This window comes from Pristiophorus japonicus, chromosome 14 (genome assembly GCF_044704955.1).
Source record: "Pristiophorus japonicus isolate sPriJap1 chromosome 14, sPriJap1.hap1, whole genome shotgun sequence".
NCBI lineage: Eukaryota > Metazoa > Chordata > Chondrichthyes > Pristiophoridae > Pristiophorus > Pristiophorus japonicus.
In genome coordinates, this window is record NC_091990.1 from 157860969 (window position 1) to 157881119 (window position 20151).

The 20151-nt window shown below is 44.8% G+C and overlaps 1 protein-coding gene across 1 annotated transcript in view; it reads right to left on the reverse strand.

Annotated features, from left to right (window-relative positions):
* Nucleotides 1-20151, reverse strand: part of LOC139280163 (protein kinase C-binding protein NELL1-like) — a 1006941-nt gene that overhangs the window by 38798 nt on the left and 947992 nt on the right. The window contains exon 18 of the mRNA XM_070899716.1: nt 14855-15031. Within this exon, the coding sequence (XP_070755817.1) occupies nt 14855-15031 (177 nt within the window). The remainder of the gene's footprint in view (nt 1-14854; nt 15032-20151) is intronic.

Genomic DNA, 20151 nt, shown 5'->3' on the forward strand with positions numbered 1-20151 from the left:
GACTGGCGAATGATACTTAAAGGGTGGACGGTAGATAGGCAATGGCAGACATTTAAAGATCACATGGATGAACTACAACAATTGTACATCCCTGTCTGGCGCAAAAATAAAACGGGGACAGTGGCTCAACCGTGGCTGACAAGGGAAATTAGGGATAGTGTTAAATCCAAGGAAGAGGCATATAAATTGGCCAGAAAAAGCAGCAAACCTGAGGACTGGGAGAAATTTACTATTCAGCAGAGGAGGACTAAGGGTTTCATTAGGAGGGGGAAAACAGAGTATGAGAGTAAGCTTGCGGGGAACATAAAAACTGACTGCAAAAGCTTCTATAGATATGTGAAGAGAAAAAGATTAATGAAGACTAATGTAGGTCCCTTGCAGTCAGAATCAGATGAATTCATAATGGGGAACAAGGAACTGGTAGACCAATTGAACAAATATTTTTGTTCTGTCTTCACTATGGAAGACACGAATAACCTCCCGAAAATACTAGGGGACCGAGGGTCTAGCGAGAAGGAGGAACTGAGGGAAATCCTTATTAGTCGCGAAATGGTGTTAGGAAAATTGATGAGATTGAAGGCCGATAAATCCCCAGGGCCTGATAGTCTGCCTCCCAGAGTACTTAAGGAAGTGGCCCTAGAAATAGTAGGTGCATTGGTGGTCATTTTCCAACATTCCATGGACTCTGGATCAGTTCCTGTGGATTCGAGGGTAGCTAATGTAACCCCACATTTTAAAAAAGGAGGGAGAGAAAACAGGGTATTATAGTCTGACATTGGTAGTGGAGAAAATGCTGGAATCAATTATTAAAGATGTAATAGCAGCGCATTTGGAAAGCAGTGACAGAATCAGTCCAAGTCAGCATGGATTTATGAAAGGGAAATCATGCTTGACAAATCTTCTAGAATTTTTTGAGGATGTAACTAGTAGAGTGAATAAGGGAGAACCAGTGGATGTGGTGTATTTGGACTTTCAAAAGGCTTTTGACAAGGTCCCGCACAAGAGATTAGTGTGCAAAATTAAGTCACATGGGATTGGGGATAATGTATTGACGTAGATAGAGAACTGGTTGGCAGACAAGAATCAAAGAGTGGGAATAAACGGGTCCTTTTCAGAATGGCAGGCAGTGACTAGTGGGGTACCGCAAGGTTCAGTGCTGGGACTCCAGCTATTTATAATGTATATAAATGATGTAGACGAAGTAATTGAGTGTAATATCTCCAAGTTTGCAGATGACACTAAGCTGGGTGGCAGTGTGAGCTGTGAGGAGGATGCTAAGAGGCTGCAGGGTGACTTGGACAGGTTAGGTGAGTGGGCAAATGCAAGGCAGATGCAGTATAATGTGGATAAATGTGAGGTTATCCACTTTGATGGCAAAAACAGGAAGGCAGATTATTATCTGAATGGTGACAGATTAGTAAAAGGGGAGGTGCAACGAGACCTGGGTGTCATGGTGCATCAGTCATTGAAAGTTGGCATGCAGGTACAGCAGGCAGTGAAGAAAACAAATGGCATGTTGGCCTTCATAGTGAGAGGATTTGAATATAGGAGCAGGGAGGTCTTGCTGCAGTTGTACAGGGCCTTGGTGAGACCACACCTTAAGTATTGTGTGCAGTTTTGATCTCCTAATCTGAGGAAGGACATTCTTGCTATTGATGGAGTGCAGCGAAGGTTCACCAGACTGATTCCCGGGATGGCAGGACTGACATATGAAGAAAGACTGGATCGACTAGGATTATATTCACTGGAATTTAGAAGAATGAGAGGGGATCTCACAGAAGCATATAAAATTCTGATGGGATTGAACAGGTTACATGCAGGAAGAATGTTCGCGATGTTGGAGAAGTCCAGAACCAGGGGTCACAGTCTAAGGATAAGGGGTAAGCCATATAGGACCGAGATGAGGAGAAACTTTTTCACCCAGAGAATTGTGAACCTGTGGAATTCTCTACCACAGAAAGTTGTTGAGTCCAGTTCGTTGAATATATTCAAAAGGGAGTTAGTTGTGGTGCTTACGGCTAAAGGGATCAGGGGGTATGGAGAGAAGGCAGGAGTGGGGTACTAAAGTTGCATGATCAGCCATGATCATATTGAATGGTGATGCAGGCTCGAAGGGCCAAATGGCCTGCTCCTGCACCTATTTTCTATGTTTCTATGTAAATCCTAAAACATTAACCTATCTTCTTCAATCATAGGCCGACTGGCCTGCCATTCCGTCCTAGTACTTCCTATTTTTTCCTCTGTATTTGATTTACTGCCACTCCTTTCCCAGGAACGGCAGTTTGGATTTGTGATTTTCATTTGTGTCTCTTCTCTATCAGTAACAGCTCCTTCACACCCTGATATCTGAACATTCTCTCTCCAATTTGCCACCTCCATCCCAGAACTTGCAGAATGGGCATGAAGTTGGCAAGTTAACTTCAATATGGATAGGTGCAGTACATTTTAGTAGGAAGATTAAGGAGGCCACATACTCCTTGGAAAATAAGGCCTAGAAATTGTCCTCCTTAGCACCTCCCATTATCGCCTCAGGGGGGCCCTAATGGGGCGCTAAGCATTTATCGGGTGCAGCGGGAAGATTGTCTCCCGCTATTTTTGGCAGGAGATTTTCGGCGGCGGTCTGGCATTGCCCTTCGCCCGGAGATCATGACATCATTGTCGTACTTTTCATCCTACTCCCGGACTTTGATTCAGCCCCCTGCAGCATCGCCAGGAGGAAACACCGGCAACTGCAGGAGGCATTCATCGGAAGGCCGGGCACTTCAGGGACGATGCTTAAAGACTAGTAAAAAAAATTCTGAAATGCTGCCTTTGAATTTATTTCGTGCTTTTCCCCCACGATTGATCGCAGCTGCCGTTGGGGAGCAGTTAAGTTTTTCTTTTGCAGAACCTGCAGCAATGGCCCTTCCCTTTAAGGGAGGGAAGGAGCCGTTCAACATGGCAGTGCTGCACGGCTCATTGTGCAGTGACCTACTGCCCTGTCTGCTGCCTCTTGCGCTCCAGGAAGGAAGTGGAAAGCTTGATTTAGCGCTCCACTTCCTTCCTGGAGCGCAAACGCCGAATTTTTTAAAAGTTATAAAGCATTGGTGCCTGCCGCAAATTTTTTCAACTGTTTAAAGTTGCCAAATTTCTCCCCCAAGTGTCTAAATGGGGTAGAGGAACAGAGGGATCTGGGGGTACAGATACACAAATTACTAAAAGTAGCATCATAAATGCATCAATGCACATGAGGGAGAAAGGAATACAAGGTACGTTGATGGCGTTAGATGAAGCATGGTGAGAGAGGGCTCGTGTGGAGCATAAACACCAGCATGAAACAGTTGGGCTGATTGGCTTGTTCCTGCGCTGTAAATACTTTGTAATCTCCTCTTTCAAAATCCTTCCAAAGACCAAATTGCTTTGACTGCAGCTCTTTAGACCCCCAAACATTTCCGTCAACCCCTTCCGCTCGCTTACTCAGTACCCATCATTTTCATCTCTCTGTACATGTGAAATGCAATAGAAATGTAATTTGTCCACAATCTGTGCTATTCCTATCCCTATCAATTTTCTCTGTATTTCCAGCTCTGATAAAAGCTTCCATCTGAAACATTAGTCTGCCTTTCCCTTTCAGATGCTGGCTGATCTCATTTCCACATCCATCATCTTCTATCAACCATTAATATTAATGGCATTCCAACTTTGTTTGTGATTTCAGAACAATGACATTTCAAACCAATTTGTCCAAAGTCTTTACTTGCACTACTTGCTTTAGAAGCAGGTAAAGATCTGTTGGTTGGCCACAGGATTTAGCTTTCTTTCAGCTGTGCAACAAGAACTCTGGTTGTGACAAGCAATTTTCCTTCAGATTTCCAAACTTCAGGTCACAATGCATTAGCTTACTGCGAGAAGACAGACTTTCTATAATAAGATTTAAGCAGCCATCAATATGTTTTACTGTTGAAATATTCCCTGCTCAGATTGGCCATGTTATCTTGTCCTCTTGAAAGAGTGCCAGCTTGGTTTAGTTGCTAGCGCTGTCGCAACTGAGGTTGAAGATTGTGGGTTCAGACTGAACTCCAGGAGGCTGGATTTTCAGTTGTTTCATACCTCAATTAGCAGCCAGAGGGGGCTTTAATGGGAGTTTAACAGGTTATCGACCGGGAGGGGAGCTTTTAAGGCCCTGACAAACTGGAGAAATGGGCAGGCACATAGCAGATGAAATTTTAGCAGAGAATTGTGAAGTGATTCATTCTGTTGGGAAGAATGAGAGGCAATATAAATTGAATGGTACAATTTTAAAGGGAGTGCGGGAACAAAGACATGGGGGTGTACGTACACAAATCTTTGGAGGTGGTAGGATAAGCTGAGAAGGCGTTTTACGTAAGAACATAAGAACTAGGAACAGGAGTAGGCCATCTAGCCACTCGAGCCTGCTCCGACATTCAACAAGATCATGGCTGATCTGGCCGTGGACTCAGCTCCACTTACCCGCCCGCTCCCCATAACCCTCAATTCCCTTATTGGTTAAAAATCTATCTATCTGTGACTTGAATACATTCAATGAGCTAGCCTCAACTGCTTTCTTGGGCAGAGAATTCCACAGATTCACAACCCTCTGGGAGAAGAAATTCCTTCTCAACTCGGTTTTAAATTGGCTCCCCCCGTATTTTGAGGCTGTGCCCCCTAGTTCTAGTCTCCCCGACCAGTGGAAACAACCTCTCTGCCTCTATCTTGTCTATCCCTTTCATTATTTTAAATGTTTCTATAAGATCACCCCTCATCCTTCTGAACTCCAACGAGTAAAGACCCAGTCTACTCAACCTATCATCATAAGGTAACCCCCTCATCTCCGGAATCAGCCTAGTGAATCGTCTCTGTACCCCCTCCAAAGCTAGTATATCCTTCCTTAAATAAGGTGACCAAAACTGCACGCAGTACTCCAGGTGCGGCCTCACCAATACCCTATACAGTTGCAGCAGGACCTCCCTGCTTTTGTACTCCATCCCTCTCGCAATGAAGGCCAACATTCCATTCGCCTTCCTGATTACCTGCTGCACCTGCAAACTAACTTTTTGGGATTCATGCACAAGGACTCCCAGGTCCCTCTGCACTGCAGCATGTTGTAATTTCTCCCCATTCAAACAATATTCCCTTTTACTGTTTTTTTTTCCCCAAGGTGGATGACCTCACACTTTCCGACATTGTATTCCATCTGCTAAAGCTTAGCCCATTCGCTTAATCTATCTAAATCTCTTTGCAGCCTCTCTGTGTCCTCTACACAACCCGCTTTCCCACTAATCTTTGTGTCATCTGCAAATTTTGTTACACTACACTCTGTCCCTTCTTCCAGGTCATCTATGTATATTGTAAACAGTTGTGGTCCCAGCACCAATCCCTATGGCACACCACTAACCACCGATTTCCAACCCGAAAAGGACCCATTTATCCCGACTCTCTGCTTTCTGTTAGCCAGCCAATTCTCTATCCATGCTAATACATTTCCTCCGACTCCGCGAACCTTTATCTTCTGCAGTAACCTTTTATGTGGCATCTTATCAAATGCCTTTTGGAATGGTTTTAAAAAGGCATCCGGGATCCTGAGCCTTATAAATGCTTAACCTTCATAGATCAAGATTAGGCCCCAGTTGGAGTATGGTGGCCAATTCTGGGCACCACACATTAAGGATGGATGTCAAGGCCTTGGAGCGAGTGCAAAGGAGATTTACTCGAATAGTACCAGGGATGCGGTACTTCAGTTATGTGGAGAGACTAGAGAAGGTGGGATTGTTCTCATTGGAGCAGAAAAAAGTTAAAGGGAGATTTAATAGAGACACTCAAAACCTTGAAGTTTTTAATAGTGAATAAAGAGAAACTGTTTCCAGTGGGTAAAGGGTCGGTAACCAGAGTACACAGACTGAAGGTAATTGGCAAAAGAACCAGAGGCGACATAAGGGCGAAAAAAATTACCCCTCAGCGAGTTGTTATGATCTGGAATGCACTGCCTCTAAGGGTGATGGAAGCAGATTCAATAGTAACTTTCAAAAGAAAATTGGGTAAATACTTGAAGAGCAATGGGGAAAGAGCAGGGGAGCATGACTAATTGGATTGCTCTTTCAAAGAGCTGGCACAGGGACGATGCTTCCTTCTGTGCTGCATCATTCTATGATGCTATGAATGAAATAATGGGAGAATGCTGCATTGTTAGAGATGCCATCTTTCTGACAAGACATTAAAACAAGTGCCCATTTGCCTACTCGGATGGCTCAAGTGGACATTAAAGATCTTTGGGAACTATTCAAAGAGTAGGTAGTTCTCCTAGTGTATTCGCAAATATTCTTTCATGAACCAACAGTACTAAAAATAGATGAACTTGTCATCTACCTCTATTGAGGTTTCTGGGACTTTGCTAAATGACTCACACAATTGGGACTGCACCTCAACGTAATTCATCGTATCTTAATTTATTTAGGAAAGTTCTGAGATTTGATCAGGTGCTAAGTAAAAGCAAGGTCCTTTTCTTTTCTTGGCTGCTTAAGTTCTTCTATGGCCAGCACACTCCAGATCTCTTCTGTGAATGTGAGCTTGTGGACCGTGAAGTGCATTGTGGAAACCTAGCACGTATTCACATATATGCAGAAGGCTCCTTAGAAGGAAGGGAGCTCCCAACTGAGCCAAGCTGATACTTTTTGAAGAAGAGCCTCAGCTTCAGAATCCCAAATTTTCTATTAATTCTCTTGCCTATTTTTAAAAATTCCAGCCATGCTCATTTGTGGTCTGTGGTTTGTATAAAGATATAAAACATCCATATCTTGACATTGTAAGCGCACGCTGTTGCATGTATATACGTACATGAATTCACAGTTTGCACTGCAGACAGTTTTTGCACATTGACAGAATAATGTATGGAAACGTTGCTGCCTGGCCTCTACTGATCTGGGAAGTATCTGTGTCTTCCTCTTCTAAGTGAAGTGTACCCATCACTTATCCGTGTAACTGAACACTGTAAACTGTGCAATGCGAGATACAATGTCCTCTGGGAATAGCCAATGGTAAGAAAGAAGTTGATTGTAACGCTCACTTGATTTTAGGGCTTGTCTGAAATGGCGAGTCATTCACATCCACTAAATGGCAGACATCTGCAATGGCATCGCAGGGAATACAAAAACATCAGATAAACTGGTGCTCGGTGAAAGAATCTGTATGCTGAGGACTAACTACTTTGCTGTAGACAAGAGTCCTTCTCCTCCTTAACAATGTTTTCAGTCAATATTTCCTATGCTGCACGACATCAGTGTCCAAAATGAATGCCTCATTCAGCCGAGACTTCTCTGAACACAGATGCAGAAAGCTTATAAGGATGTTAATGAGTCAGGATAACTACTGCAAGTAGCAATTCACTGCCAACAGTTTCATACCCGATTCATCAATAAGTGCGCAGTAACTCGACCCCCAGAGTACAATTTAGCAGATCAATTTTTCATCAGTAAAGTATGTGGCTTTTAATGATCACAAGACTGTGGCGATAAATTCAACTTGATTAATAGAACTACTTAGCAACTGACTATTTGGTAAGCACTTAGAAAATCATGTTGAATTAACAGCCATCAGAGTGTGTATTTATGGTCTTCCACACATTTTACGTTAGAACATAAGAACATATAATGTGACACATCAGCGCGACACGACATGTCCACGTCACGCTGACATCATCAGCGACACTGACGACTGTTCGGGGCGGCGGATCCACTGTAAGGGCACTTCCGCCCCTCAGCCAACACAAGTAAAGGGTTATGGGAAGTGGGCAGGGAAGTGGAGCTGAGTCCATGATCAGATCAGCCATGATCTTATTGAATGGTGGAGAGGCCAAATGGCCTACTCCTGCTCCTATTTCTTATGTTCCTATGTTCTTATGTAACAAATATTCAGCTGTTTTGTTTTTCCTACCAAAGTGGATAACTTCACACTTCCCCACATTGTATTCCATTTGCCATGTTCTTGTCCACTCAGTCAACTTGTCTATATCTCTCTGCAGCCTCTTTGCATTTTCCTCGCAGCTTACTTTCCTACCTAACTATGTATCATCAGAAAACTTGGGTACATTACACTCAGTCCCTTCATCTAAGTCATTAATATAAATTGTAAATAGCTGAGGCTCAAGCACTGATCCTTGCAGTTCCCCGCTAGTTACAACCTGCCACCTTTGTTAGATAAAGGTGTAGTGCCAGAGGACTGGCGGAGAGCTAATGTAATACCTATATATAAGGAGATAGAACATGTCCAGGGAATTACACACCAGTCAGTGTAACATTGGTGGTAGAAAAAATAATGGAATCCCTACTAAAGTAATAATGAATAGTCAGCATGGATTTCAAAAGGGAAAACCTTGCTTGACCAACCTCATTGAATTTTTTGAAGAGGTAACTGAGAGAGTAGACAATGGTTTCCAAAAGGCCTTCGGTAAGGTACCCCATAATAGACTAATAAATAAAGTCAGAGAATGCGGAATCAGGAGACAAGTAGCAGAAATGTGAGCTGGCTTCAAGACAGAAAGCAGAGAGTGGGAGTAAAGGATCGCTATTCACAGTGGCAGAAGGTGGGTAGTGGTGTTCCACAAGGATCAGTGCTGGGACCACTGCTGCTCACAATTTACATTAACGATTTAGACTTTGGAATCAAAAACATAATTTCTAAATTTGCGGATGATACAAAATTGGGGTCGGGATAGTCAATACTGAAGAGGACTGCAACAAATTACAGGAAGACATCAATAAACTTGCAGAACGGGCAAATAATTGGCAAATGAAGTTCAACACAGATAAATGTGAGGTATTACATTTTGGTAGGAAGAATAGGGAGGTCAGTTATTACTTGGAAGGAGCGAGTCTAGGTGGGGTAGAGGAACAAAGGGATTTTGGGGTACAAATACACAAATTGCTAAAAGTTGTGCCACAGGTTAGCAAGGCCATAAAAAGATCAAACCAAGCACTAGTGTTTATTTATAGAGGGATAGAATTCAAAAGTAGGGAAGTTGTGCTAAACCTGTATCAAACCTTGGTTAGACCACACTTGGGCGAGAAATTGATCAAAGGCCACTACTGCCTGCTTACTGCCCAAAATACCGCTAAGATTCTGTAATTAACACTGGCGGAAAATTGATCAGAAAATAGGACAACAAAATGCCCGGCAGGAAAAATGGGCGTTGCACGTGGATTCTCGGCGGAAAACACGAACCCCGTCAAATTCAGACCGAGGCTGCAAGTTGGGCCCAGAGAGGGGGGAAAACACAAAAAATATTTTTCACAAAAACAAAAAATAAAAACCCAAAAAACATTCACAAGGCCCTTTTGTAGCGAATCACTGAAAAAAAGATTAAAAATAAACTTTGGGCTCAATTTTCCCCAAAGCATTTTTTTGGCGTACTTGAAGAGTTATGCCCGATTTTTTGGGGTCTAAGTACGCCAAAAAAAATTCTAAGTTTCCCCGTTGGATTTCTTCATTTTGGTGTGACATAACCCAACCTTTAGTTTTGGGGGGGTGGAGCCTTTATCTGCGCCAAAAAGATCGGGCTGCCATGATAATCAGGGACACAATGCGAGCTGAGGCTGCATTCAACCAGCTCCCAACACATTAAAATAATTGAAAAACACATAGCAGCAACCCCTTCTCTCTCTCGCTCTGTTGTGAACCGGGGACTGAGAATGGGACCGGACCGGGAGAATGGGGACCGAGAATGGGACCGGACAGCCTTCGGGCGGGGTTGGAGGTAAAATTGCTGCTATCTGTTTTTCAATTCTTTTAGTGTGTCCGGGCATCTGCTGCGCCGATTTCCTTAACTCCAGGGAAGCTTTTTCAGCAGAGGCCACATAAGCTGGCTGAAGCACAACTGGAGTAACTCTCAGCTGGCCAAACTTCCCTAATTGGCGTAGGTGGCTGGTTACGCCCCTTTGGCTGAAAAAAAATGACCTAAAAAAATCGTAACTGAGTTAAACTGGTGCAAATTGATTGGGGAAACTGTGGTTTTTCAACTTAGGCCAAAAAGAGCAGCCTGCTCAAAAAGACGGCGCAAATCACTGGAGAAAATTGAGCAATTTAACTCACTTTTTTGAAGTTCTGAGGGCTGCTTTTCCTCGTGGGTTTTTTTTCAACTTATTTACGGGTCACCGTTGTGACCAAACTCAGGCGGAAGCGTTTTTTCCAGTCTTGCACGCCGGCCGTCCGCTCCCCAGTGGTATTTCACAAATGCCAGCGGAAGACTTCAATTAAGTTCCCGCCGATCCATTTTCAGCCCAAAACGATGAAATACCGCCGAAAAACCCGGCGGAAGGCTGATGAATTTCCAGCCCATGGAGTACTGCGTAAAGTTCTGGTCGCCATATGATAAAAAAGGATACAGAGGCACTGGAGAGGGTGCAGAGAAATTTACAAGGATGATACCAGAATTGCCACCGGACGTCTCAAAGCACTTTACAGCCAATGAAACGAGGGTATGCATATCAGGCTGGGTTTCCTTGCTCTTGAAAAAAGAAGGCTGAGAGGGTGACCTAATAGAGGTCTTTACAATTATGAAAGGTTTTGATAGAGTGGATACAGAGAGAATGTTTCCACTTGTGGGGAAGAGCATAACTAGAGGCCATCAATATAAGATAGTCACCAAGAAATCCAATAGGGAATTCAGAAGAAACCTCTTTACCCAAAGAGTGGTGAGAATGTGTAACTTACCACAGGGAGGGGCTGAAGCAAATAGTATAGATGCATTTATGGGGAGGCTAGACAAGTTTATGATGGAGAAGGGAATAATAAAGGGTTACGCTAATAGATTTAGATGAGGAAAGATGGGTAAGGCTCGAGTGGAGCATAAAAGCCGGCATGGAGTGGTTGGTCTGAATGACCTGTTTCTGTGTCGTATATCTTATAAGAACATAAGAACATAAGAATTAGGAACAGGAGTAGGCCATCTAGCCCCTCGAGCCTGCTCCGCCATTCAAAAAGATCATGACTGATCTGGCCGTGGACTCAGCTCCACTTACCCGCCCGCTTGCCATAACCCTTAATTGCCTTATTGGTTAAAAATCTATCTATCTGTGATTTGAATACATTCAATGAGCTAGCCTCAACTGCTTCCTTGGGCAGAGAATTCCACAGATTCACAACCCTCTGAGAAATTCCTTCTCAACTCGGTTTTAAATTGGCTCCCCCCGTATTTTGAGGCTGTGCCCCCTAGTTCTAGTCTCCCCGACCAGTGGAAACAACCTCTCTGCCTCTATCTTGTCTATCCCTTTCATTATTTTAAATGTTTCTATAAGATCACCCCCTCATCCTTCTGAACTCCAACGAGTAAAGACCCAGTCTACTCAATCTATCATCATAAAGTAACCCCCTCATCTCCGGAATCAGCCTAGTGAATCGACTCTGTACTCCCTCCAAAGCTCGTATATCCTTCCTTAAGTAAGGTGACCAAAACTGCACACAGTACTCCAGGTGAGGCCTCACCAATACCCTGTACAGTTGCAACAGGACCTCCCTGCTTTTGTACTCCACCCCTCTTGCAATGAAGGCCAACATTCCATTCGCCTTCCTGATTACCTGCTGCACCTGCAAACTAACTTTTTAGGATTCATGCACAAGGACCCCCAGGTCCCTCTGCACCGCAGCATATTGTAATCCTATGTAATCCGAAAAAGTCCCGTTTATTCCTACTCTCTGTTTTCTGTCCATTAACCAATCCTCATTTCATGCTAATATAATACTCCTAATCCCAGGAGTCATAATTTTGTGTAATAACCGCTTGAGTGGCACCTTATCGAATGCTTTTTGAAAATCCAAATAAGCTACATCCACTGGCTCCCCCTTATCTATCCTACTAGTTACATCTTGAAAAAATTCTAACAGATTTGTCAAACACGATTTCCCTTTCATAAAACCATGTTTACCTGCGTAAGAGTTTTAACTCATAAAAAAACATATTAAAAATAAAATTTAAAACACATTTTTACGTTAAAAACCCTATCCACTAAGATAAGTTTATTTTAAACGCTAATTAAAAAACAAAAATTATATTCTTTTTCTAAAACATTTAATGAACTTTAATTTCAATTAATGTTAAATATGTGAGGTGCATTTTTTATTTTTTATGTTGTGTTCAGTGTGTTTTTTTTCTCAATAGCAATAAAAACTCGTAGATACGGAGTTCTCATTGCTATTAATGAGAATACTGTACCTGATTGGTTGTGCAGGCATACTCTAACCCTAACCCTAAACCACATGTGACTGCACCTACTGCGTCCGACGTCGAGGATGGGAGTGCGCTCCGAAGCGCAGGAAGAGAAGACCTCCCCCACCGGAATTGCAGACACCTCCGGACCACCAGGTAAATTCGTAAAAAATTCTCGGGTCGGAGGCGTTCGTCCGAAGGTAGCCTCCGACCGGAATTTCAGGTCCATCTTTACATACTTCACCACTATTTCCAACATTTTTTGTGTTTTCTACCATGAAGATACAAAGGGCCAGAAATTCACTGCCGCTCGATATGGGTCGCACCTACTACTGCTTTTGATGGTGTTTTCACCGCTGCGGTGGATGAGGTGGCCTCCTGTGCGAAATTCAGCTCTTTGTCATTTTTTTTCGAGCGCACCGGAAGTCGGTCATAATGGGGGCGATAGTGCGGCCGTGAGCACACTCGAGGGGCGGAAGTGGAGGCGGGGCGGGGTCTCCGCTCCTGTCAGTCATCAGCGTAGCCCTGATGACACCATGATGTCACCACATCTCTCCCCTTCACTTAAAAGGGAGAGCTGCTGCGAGCTCTGCGATTTTTTTGTTAGGTCCACTGGGCCACCAGGGAGGGTTTCGGCTGGGCCAGCGGCCTGGCACCCAAGAGGTGGTGCCAGGCTGCCTGTTGGCGGTCTGGCCGAACCCGGGGGCATTATTGTCGGGCCGACAAAAAAAAATTAAATGGCTGCCGTGGCACTCCGACCTCCACTTGAATGGCCGCCGCATAGCCATGTCACACACACAGCGAACACAGTGCACCGACAGAATTTTTTACGACAGAAACCCTTCGGCGGTCCAAAGAGTTTCCCCCCCCGGAATTTAGGTTGAGGTGCGAGAGATCGGCGGTGCACGCTTTGATGACGCACTTAGGAGGGGTCGGCAGCAGCGGGGCAGAATTGGGGACCGCCGGCAAAAGCACCGAGGAGAATTTCACGAGCGGCGGCCATTCGACTTTAAATCGGCTGCCATTCGACTCCGTCGCGTGGCCCCCGCTTTCCGGCGGTAAGAGGCATTTTCGGGAGGCTGAATTTCGGCCCAAAATATTTGTTTAATGTCTCTGCCATTTCCTGTTTGCCCATTATAATTTCTCCTGGCTCTGACTCCAATGGGCCCACGTTTACTTTCACTAATCTCTTCCAATTTACATACCTATAGAAACATTTACAAACTTTAGGGATAGAAATACTCCCAAGACATGGAGTTAAATTCTGATTCATCAAGATCTAAAAATAGCTACTTCCGTACTGAAGATCTCAGTTTCAACAAGACAATGGTCTTCCTGACCTACACACATCAGATCGTCCTGTTATTTCAATCTATTGAATATATAACTGGGTACAGAGGTCTCTATTCAGGTAATTTCTCTCATTTTCATTCTTTTGCTTCTTTACTGTACTCATATAGGAAATAATGTATATTCCATGATCGAAGCCATTCCATGCAGCTTTGTCAAGGCTTTAGCTAACTTGATTTTTTTTTCCAGTTTGAGATGGATAAATTCATTGACTTGCAAAATAAGCATTTCACATTCTGGGCCATTTCAATTATTTTTGAATTATAGAATTTTATAAACAGTGATTTTATTCTTGACATTTAAGGCAATTTTGGAATCTATTGCTTCTTTATATTGGTCTGCTAACATAGTTTGTATCGCCCACCCCACCGAACCAAATAAATTCTCGAATAAGTCACATCAAAGTGGCACGCCATCCGGTCAGCCTACTGAGTCATTTAAAATATTTACAGAAATTCGTCAGCGCAATGTTACGGGTTTTTCCAATACAGTGTTTTGTTAGACACCAGGTGAATGCACATAGTGCATGGGCAATCGTACAGAAATATATCTTCAAACTCAGATCATTGGCTCCCTGACTGAGGTCAGCTAACTCTGCAGCAGTCAGGGATCTATTGAGTTTAAAAAGCTCAGAAGCAAACAGGGGCTCACTTCTCCACTCGTGGTGCCTGCCACAGTTTGGGATTCTTCGTCCAACTTTTCCACAGAAAGGACATGGCCATGTCTTCCCAACATGGCCCTATGCCAAGTTGTGGATCGGTAGGTACATGAGTAGCAATTACATCATCAGATAGGATGTCTTCTATTATTATGCACTTTTGTGTGCATTCATTTCTTTTTTAAACAGATTGTTTTTGTGGCTGATCTATCACATCAGACATGGCAAGGTAAGCACTAAATCCGGGCTGACACTCCAGCGCAGTACTGAGGGAGTGCTGCACTGTCGGAGGTGCCGTCATTCGGATGAGACGTTAATCTGCAGCCCCCTCCTCTCAGATGAACGTAAAAAATCCCACGGCCCTGTTTCGAAGAAGAGCAGGAGAGTTCTCCTCGGTGTCCTGGACAATATTTAGCCCACAACCAACTAAAACAGATTATCTGGTCATTATCACGTTGCTGTGTGTCGGAGCTTGCTGTGCACAAATTGGCTGGTGTGTTTTGTACATTGCAACACAGTGGCTACATTTCAAAAGTACTTCACTAGCTGTAAAGCGCTTTGTGATGCCCTGATGTCATGAAAGGCACATGTAAATGCAACTCTTTCAATCTTTCTTTCTTCATGAGTCAATGGGATTCTCCTGAGACACTTACCAGACATCGGCATTGCTGGCAGCTATAAGTCCAGATGTCTCCACTGTGATAGACCAGGTGTCCATTCTGATGTAAACACTGGCTGGTCACTCTGGTGTCACATTCTGAACAGCAGAAGAGGTCCACATTCAGATTGCGACAGTCACAAACTGTCCTTCTGCAGAAAATCTTCCCATCCTATTAGAAGGGGAGAAAAAGTAACTATCACTCTGAAGAGGTGTCATTAGATTTTACGCAACTCGAAAAACAAACTCCAATCGATATTTTTTTAAAATAAATTAGTAACAGACACGTATTAATGGTAGACCTGTACTGGAGCCAAGACATTGATGCTTAGACCATGGCACGTCACAATGTTGAATGAAAAATTCACTGAAGTCTAGACTGAAAGATTTCAATCATACACTACTTTCTAGTGTTGCAAAGATCTTCTGGAGATCAATATAAGAATGAGACTCTATGGCCTTGAGTTAAACCAAAGTTTACAAGTTCAACAACAGTCTACACTGACACTTCTGTTATAATGTTAGCATGTCGCTCACTAAACCACATGCTGCTCCTGGTGTACCCTTTGTACTATTTTTGAATTTGTGGCATGTGTGATTATTGATGTGATGATGTCCCTGTATCGCTGCACCTGCATCTGCTCAGTGATTTGGTAACTTGACTTGCATGTCCAATTGCAAGACGACAGTCCCTCTTTAAAATACAACTTGCAACATTAGAAACAGACTACTTTTGTATCGGTGTCAGCCTTGGCTCAGCGGTGGCACTCTCGCCACTGAGTCAGACGTCGTGAGGACCGGCACTGTTGGAGGTGCCGTCTGTCGGATGAGATGTTAAACCGAGGCCCTGTCCGCCCTTTCAGACAGACATTAAGGGACGCACGGCACTATTCGAAGAAGAGCTGGGGAGTTGTCCTGGTGTCGTGGCAGTGGGGGTCAGTCAGGGCTGTTGTACTTAAATAACACCTGGGAGTACATCTGAGCCTCAAGTCAGCCAGCCAGGTGAACTTGATGCTCGCCCCTCCAGGCCTTCGCTCACAGCCTGCTCCAAATTGGGGCAAACAAGAGCTGGAATCTGCAAAATGTTTCATTTCTTTTGGCAGTATACTGTTTTCTTTGATTATCATTTTACTTCTTATGTACTCATAAAAGGCATTGCTATTTCCCTTTTTGATGACTGCTAATCATCTTTCATTGTCTTTCCAATGTCCGTTCTGCTTTCCTTCTATTCTTTGTATGTTTCTCACTGTTTCCTGCTGCATTATCTCTATATTTGATACATCCTTACTATACAGTATAAATGCACACGAGGCCCATGCTTGAGAGAAGGTCAGTCTGTGACCTGTCCTTTATCCTTAGCACTCAAGTGATGGAAGTGGGTGGAGCTTCCCCTTTTATATCTGAAGATCCAGGTTAGGAGTGTCTCCCACAAGTTCACCACCTAGTGGTCATTGTTCTCACAGTGTACATGGGTTACAATGCTGGTTGAATACATGACATCACCTCCCCCCAAAGTCTTATTGGGATCATAGATTGAGTCTCTCTGGTGGTTTACGCTCTCTTGTAGAGCGCCTGAGTTGGGGCTCCGGTTGTTGGGCGCTGGCCTGAGTGTCTGCTGTTTGCGGTGCCTCAGGCCTATCCGGACTGCCCACAGTGACTGGGCTCTCCTCCCTTTGGTTCCGGTGTTCGGTCACCTGTGGTGGAGTGAACTCTATATCGTGTTCTTCCTCTGCTTCTTCTATGGAGTTGCTGAACCTCCTTTTTGTTTGATTCACGTGTTTGCGGCAGATTTGTCCATTGGTAAGTTTAACTACCAGAATCCTATTTCCCTCTCTGGCAATCACAGTGCCTGCGAGCCATTTGGGCCCTGCAGCGTAGTTGAGGACAAAAACAGGGTAATTTACATCAATACATCGCGCCCTCGCATTCCTGTCATGGTAGTCATATTGTGACTGGCGCCTGCTCTCGACAATTTCTTTCGTGGTGGGGTGTATAAGGGATAACCGGGTTTTGAGCGTCCTTTTCATTAGCAACTCTGCGGGGGAACCCCTGTGAGCGAGTGTGGTCAGGATCTGTAGGCCAACAGGAAGCATACGCGGCTTTGAAGGGAATCCCCTTGGATTCTGAGCATCCCCTGTTTGATTATCTGCACTGCTTGTTCTGCCTGGCCGTTTGAGGCCGGCTTGAACGGTGCCGTTCTGACATGGTTAATTCCATTGCCTGCCATGAAGTCCTGGAATTCAGTGCTTGTGAAGCACAGGCCATTGTCGCTGACCAAGATGTCCGGTAGACCGCGGGCGGCGAACATTGCCCGTAGACTTTCTACCGTGGCAGAGGATGTGCTTAAATTTAAAATGTCACACTCAATCCATTTGGAATAGGCGTCTACTACAACCAAAAACATTTTTCCCATGAAAGGACCTGCAGGTTGTGGAGGTGTTCTTCAGTATCGTAACCCGTGATGTGGATGTCGTCCTGAAAAACCACCGTCCCTAGGATCGACTTGAGGAGGCTGTCCAGATTTCATTGGAAGATCGCGGCGGCCGAGCGAAGCCCGAACGGACATCTGTTATACTCAAACAACACCTTGTGTGTTGTGATGGTGGTCAGCTTCTTCGACTCACTCGCCAGCTCCTGGGTCATGTAAGTTGAGGTCAGGTCCAATTTTTTTAAAAGTTTGCCACCGGATAGTGTCGCAAAGAGGTCCTCCGCTCTCGGTAGCGGGTACTGGTCTTGGAGTGACACCCGATTGATGGTGGCCTTGTAATCACCACATATCCTGACCGACCCATCCACCTTGAGCACCGGCACGATCGGGCTCGCCCAGTCACTGAATTCGACTGGCGAGATAATGCCTTCCCTCAGCAGGCGGTCCAATTTGCCTTCTAACTTTTCCTGCATCACGTACGGCACCGCTCTGGCCTTGTGGTGTACTGGCCTGGCATCCGGGTTTATGTGAATCACTACCTTGGCCCCCATGAAAGTGCCAATGCCGGGTTGAAATAATGAGTCAAATTTATCCAGGATCTGTGAGCATGATACTCGCTCCACAGAGGAAATTGCATTGACATCGCCCCATTTCCAGTTCATGACAGCAAGCCAACTCCTCCCCAGTAGTGCGGGACCGTCCCCCGGGACAACCCAGAGTGGTAACCTGTTCTCCGAATCTTTGTGGGTCACGATTACCGTGGCGCAGACTAGCACCGGATTTATCTCCTTTGTGTCTGTCCGTAACTGTGCGTCAATCGGCAATAATTTTGGCCTCCTGGCCTTGGATGCCCACAACTTTTCGAACTGTTTGATACCCATCAGGGACTGGCTGGCCCCCGTGTCTAGCTCCATTGATACTGGGATGCCATTGAGGAGCACTTTCATTATTATCGGTGGTGTCCTGGTGTATGAACTGTATACGTGCTCCACATGAACTTCAGCTTCCAGCGATTTCCCCCAGCGTTCATTTCTGCAGGTATATTGCTCATCTCTGCAAACTCCGGCTGAGTGTGTGCCTCCACGCCTCCAACATGCGCTGTTGTTGGAAACAAAAGGTCCCTTGCCAGTCGATCGTCCCTGACTGCCCCTGTGATTGTCCTTGAGTGCGCCATTAACAGGTGTTGATGGCCCCATTACTGGCCGCATTGTCCCTTGCAATGGTGTGAATCACCGTTCAGCTTGCCATTGTCTCTGTCGAACTCCCCCTCTGGGTTCGACTACATGTTGGGGCATGCCCGATTGCCCTTGTCTGCCTGGAGAATTGTGTGCTGCTTTAACAATGTTGAATCTCTGCCCCAACCATTCCTTAACACAGTACCTCTCGTCTGTTCTGCTAGTGGCCATGCTCGCGTGGTTTAAATCCCAGTTTCTCGTCGCCATTGATACGTCCTTACTGTACAGTATAAATGCACACGAGGCCCATGCTTGAGAGAAGGTCAGTCTGTGACCTGTCCTTTATTCCTTAGCACTCAAGTGATGGAAGTGGGTGGAGCTTCCCCTTTTATATCTGAAGGTCCAGGTTAGGAGTGTCTCCCACAAGTTCACCACCTAGTGGTCATTGTTCTCACAGTGTACAACTTAGGCCAGATTATACATGGGTTACAATGCTGGATGAATATATGACAATTTTCATCAAATATTTCTTTTTAAACCTCAGGTATGCGAAACGTGCTCATTACAGGTCAAATTGTCATTACCCTCAAGAAATTAAGAGTGGCAAAAAATTGTGCCTGCCTGAGAAACTAACGGGAGAAATGCAGTTGTTTGGTGCCAGAGAGGGGCGCTACTTAGGGGCCGCTAAATACCGAGCGCCGCGCTGTCAGCTCCTTCCGCGACCTTCAGTGAAGTTTACCCTTCCGCCTGCGATAGCGCAGGCAGGGGAAAGCAGTATATCCAGCGACGATCCGGGGTGATAGCATCCGGAGTGCAAGTGCTGAAACTTCAGTTTTTAAATTTCTATTTATTTGTTGCAATAGTGGGGAAGCGCGGGTGAAATTTATTGAAACTTTCAGCAGGATTTTGTTTTTCATCTTCAGAGGCTAATAGCGCCAAATAATTGAGTCGGCCTACTGCACTATCGCTCTGCTGGCACTCAAAGAGGAGTGTGGAACGCGTCTCTTAGCGCTCCACTCTCCTCTTGGGGCAATACAACTGAACATCGCACTTTAAGGCGGTAGACATTGCCTGGCACTAAAGTTAGCGCCCTGGCGCTGTCTCAAAGCGGGTGATGCCGAATTTCTAGCCCTAAGTTTGCAAAATGCAGGTCACTGGAAGAAAAATAAAGCGAGCCATCTCATTTATCTCAAAATTGTTAGAAATCTAGAGGAACCTTTGTGCTATTTGCTACATCACCATGTTTAGAATTAATCTTGATGTACATGTCTTTGCGGCTTCTTGTGGCCAGAACTCGCACAAGTTTGCAAGGCTCTGCAATCCCTGTGCCTGAAAGGAAAAACCAAGTGCAAAGGCTCGCCATTCAACAGAATTTCCAGAGATAGCTGTGCAGTGCTGCCATCTTCGAAGCTGAGGTTTCTGTGTTGCAATTCCTGTTGGGCCTTGATGTCAGTGGAACTCTGTAGTGGACCCCAAGTCTGCTCAAAGAAAAAGCCACAGATCCCCATCTCAATTAGGGCAATTGGGTATTTTGAATATACGGGGAGGTTGCATTGCACCAGTAAGTTCAGCAGCACCCGACCCGAACTGCCCGCCTGAATGTCGGGGCAGCGCCAATCTGTTCTGATGAGAAAGAGTGGGACTGGGATGGAAGGGACCAATGAAAAAGCGAGTCTTGTGGACAAACAG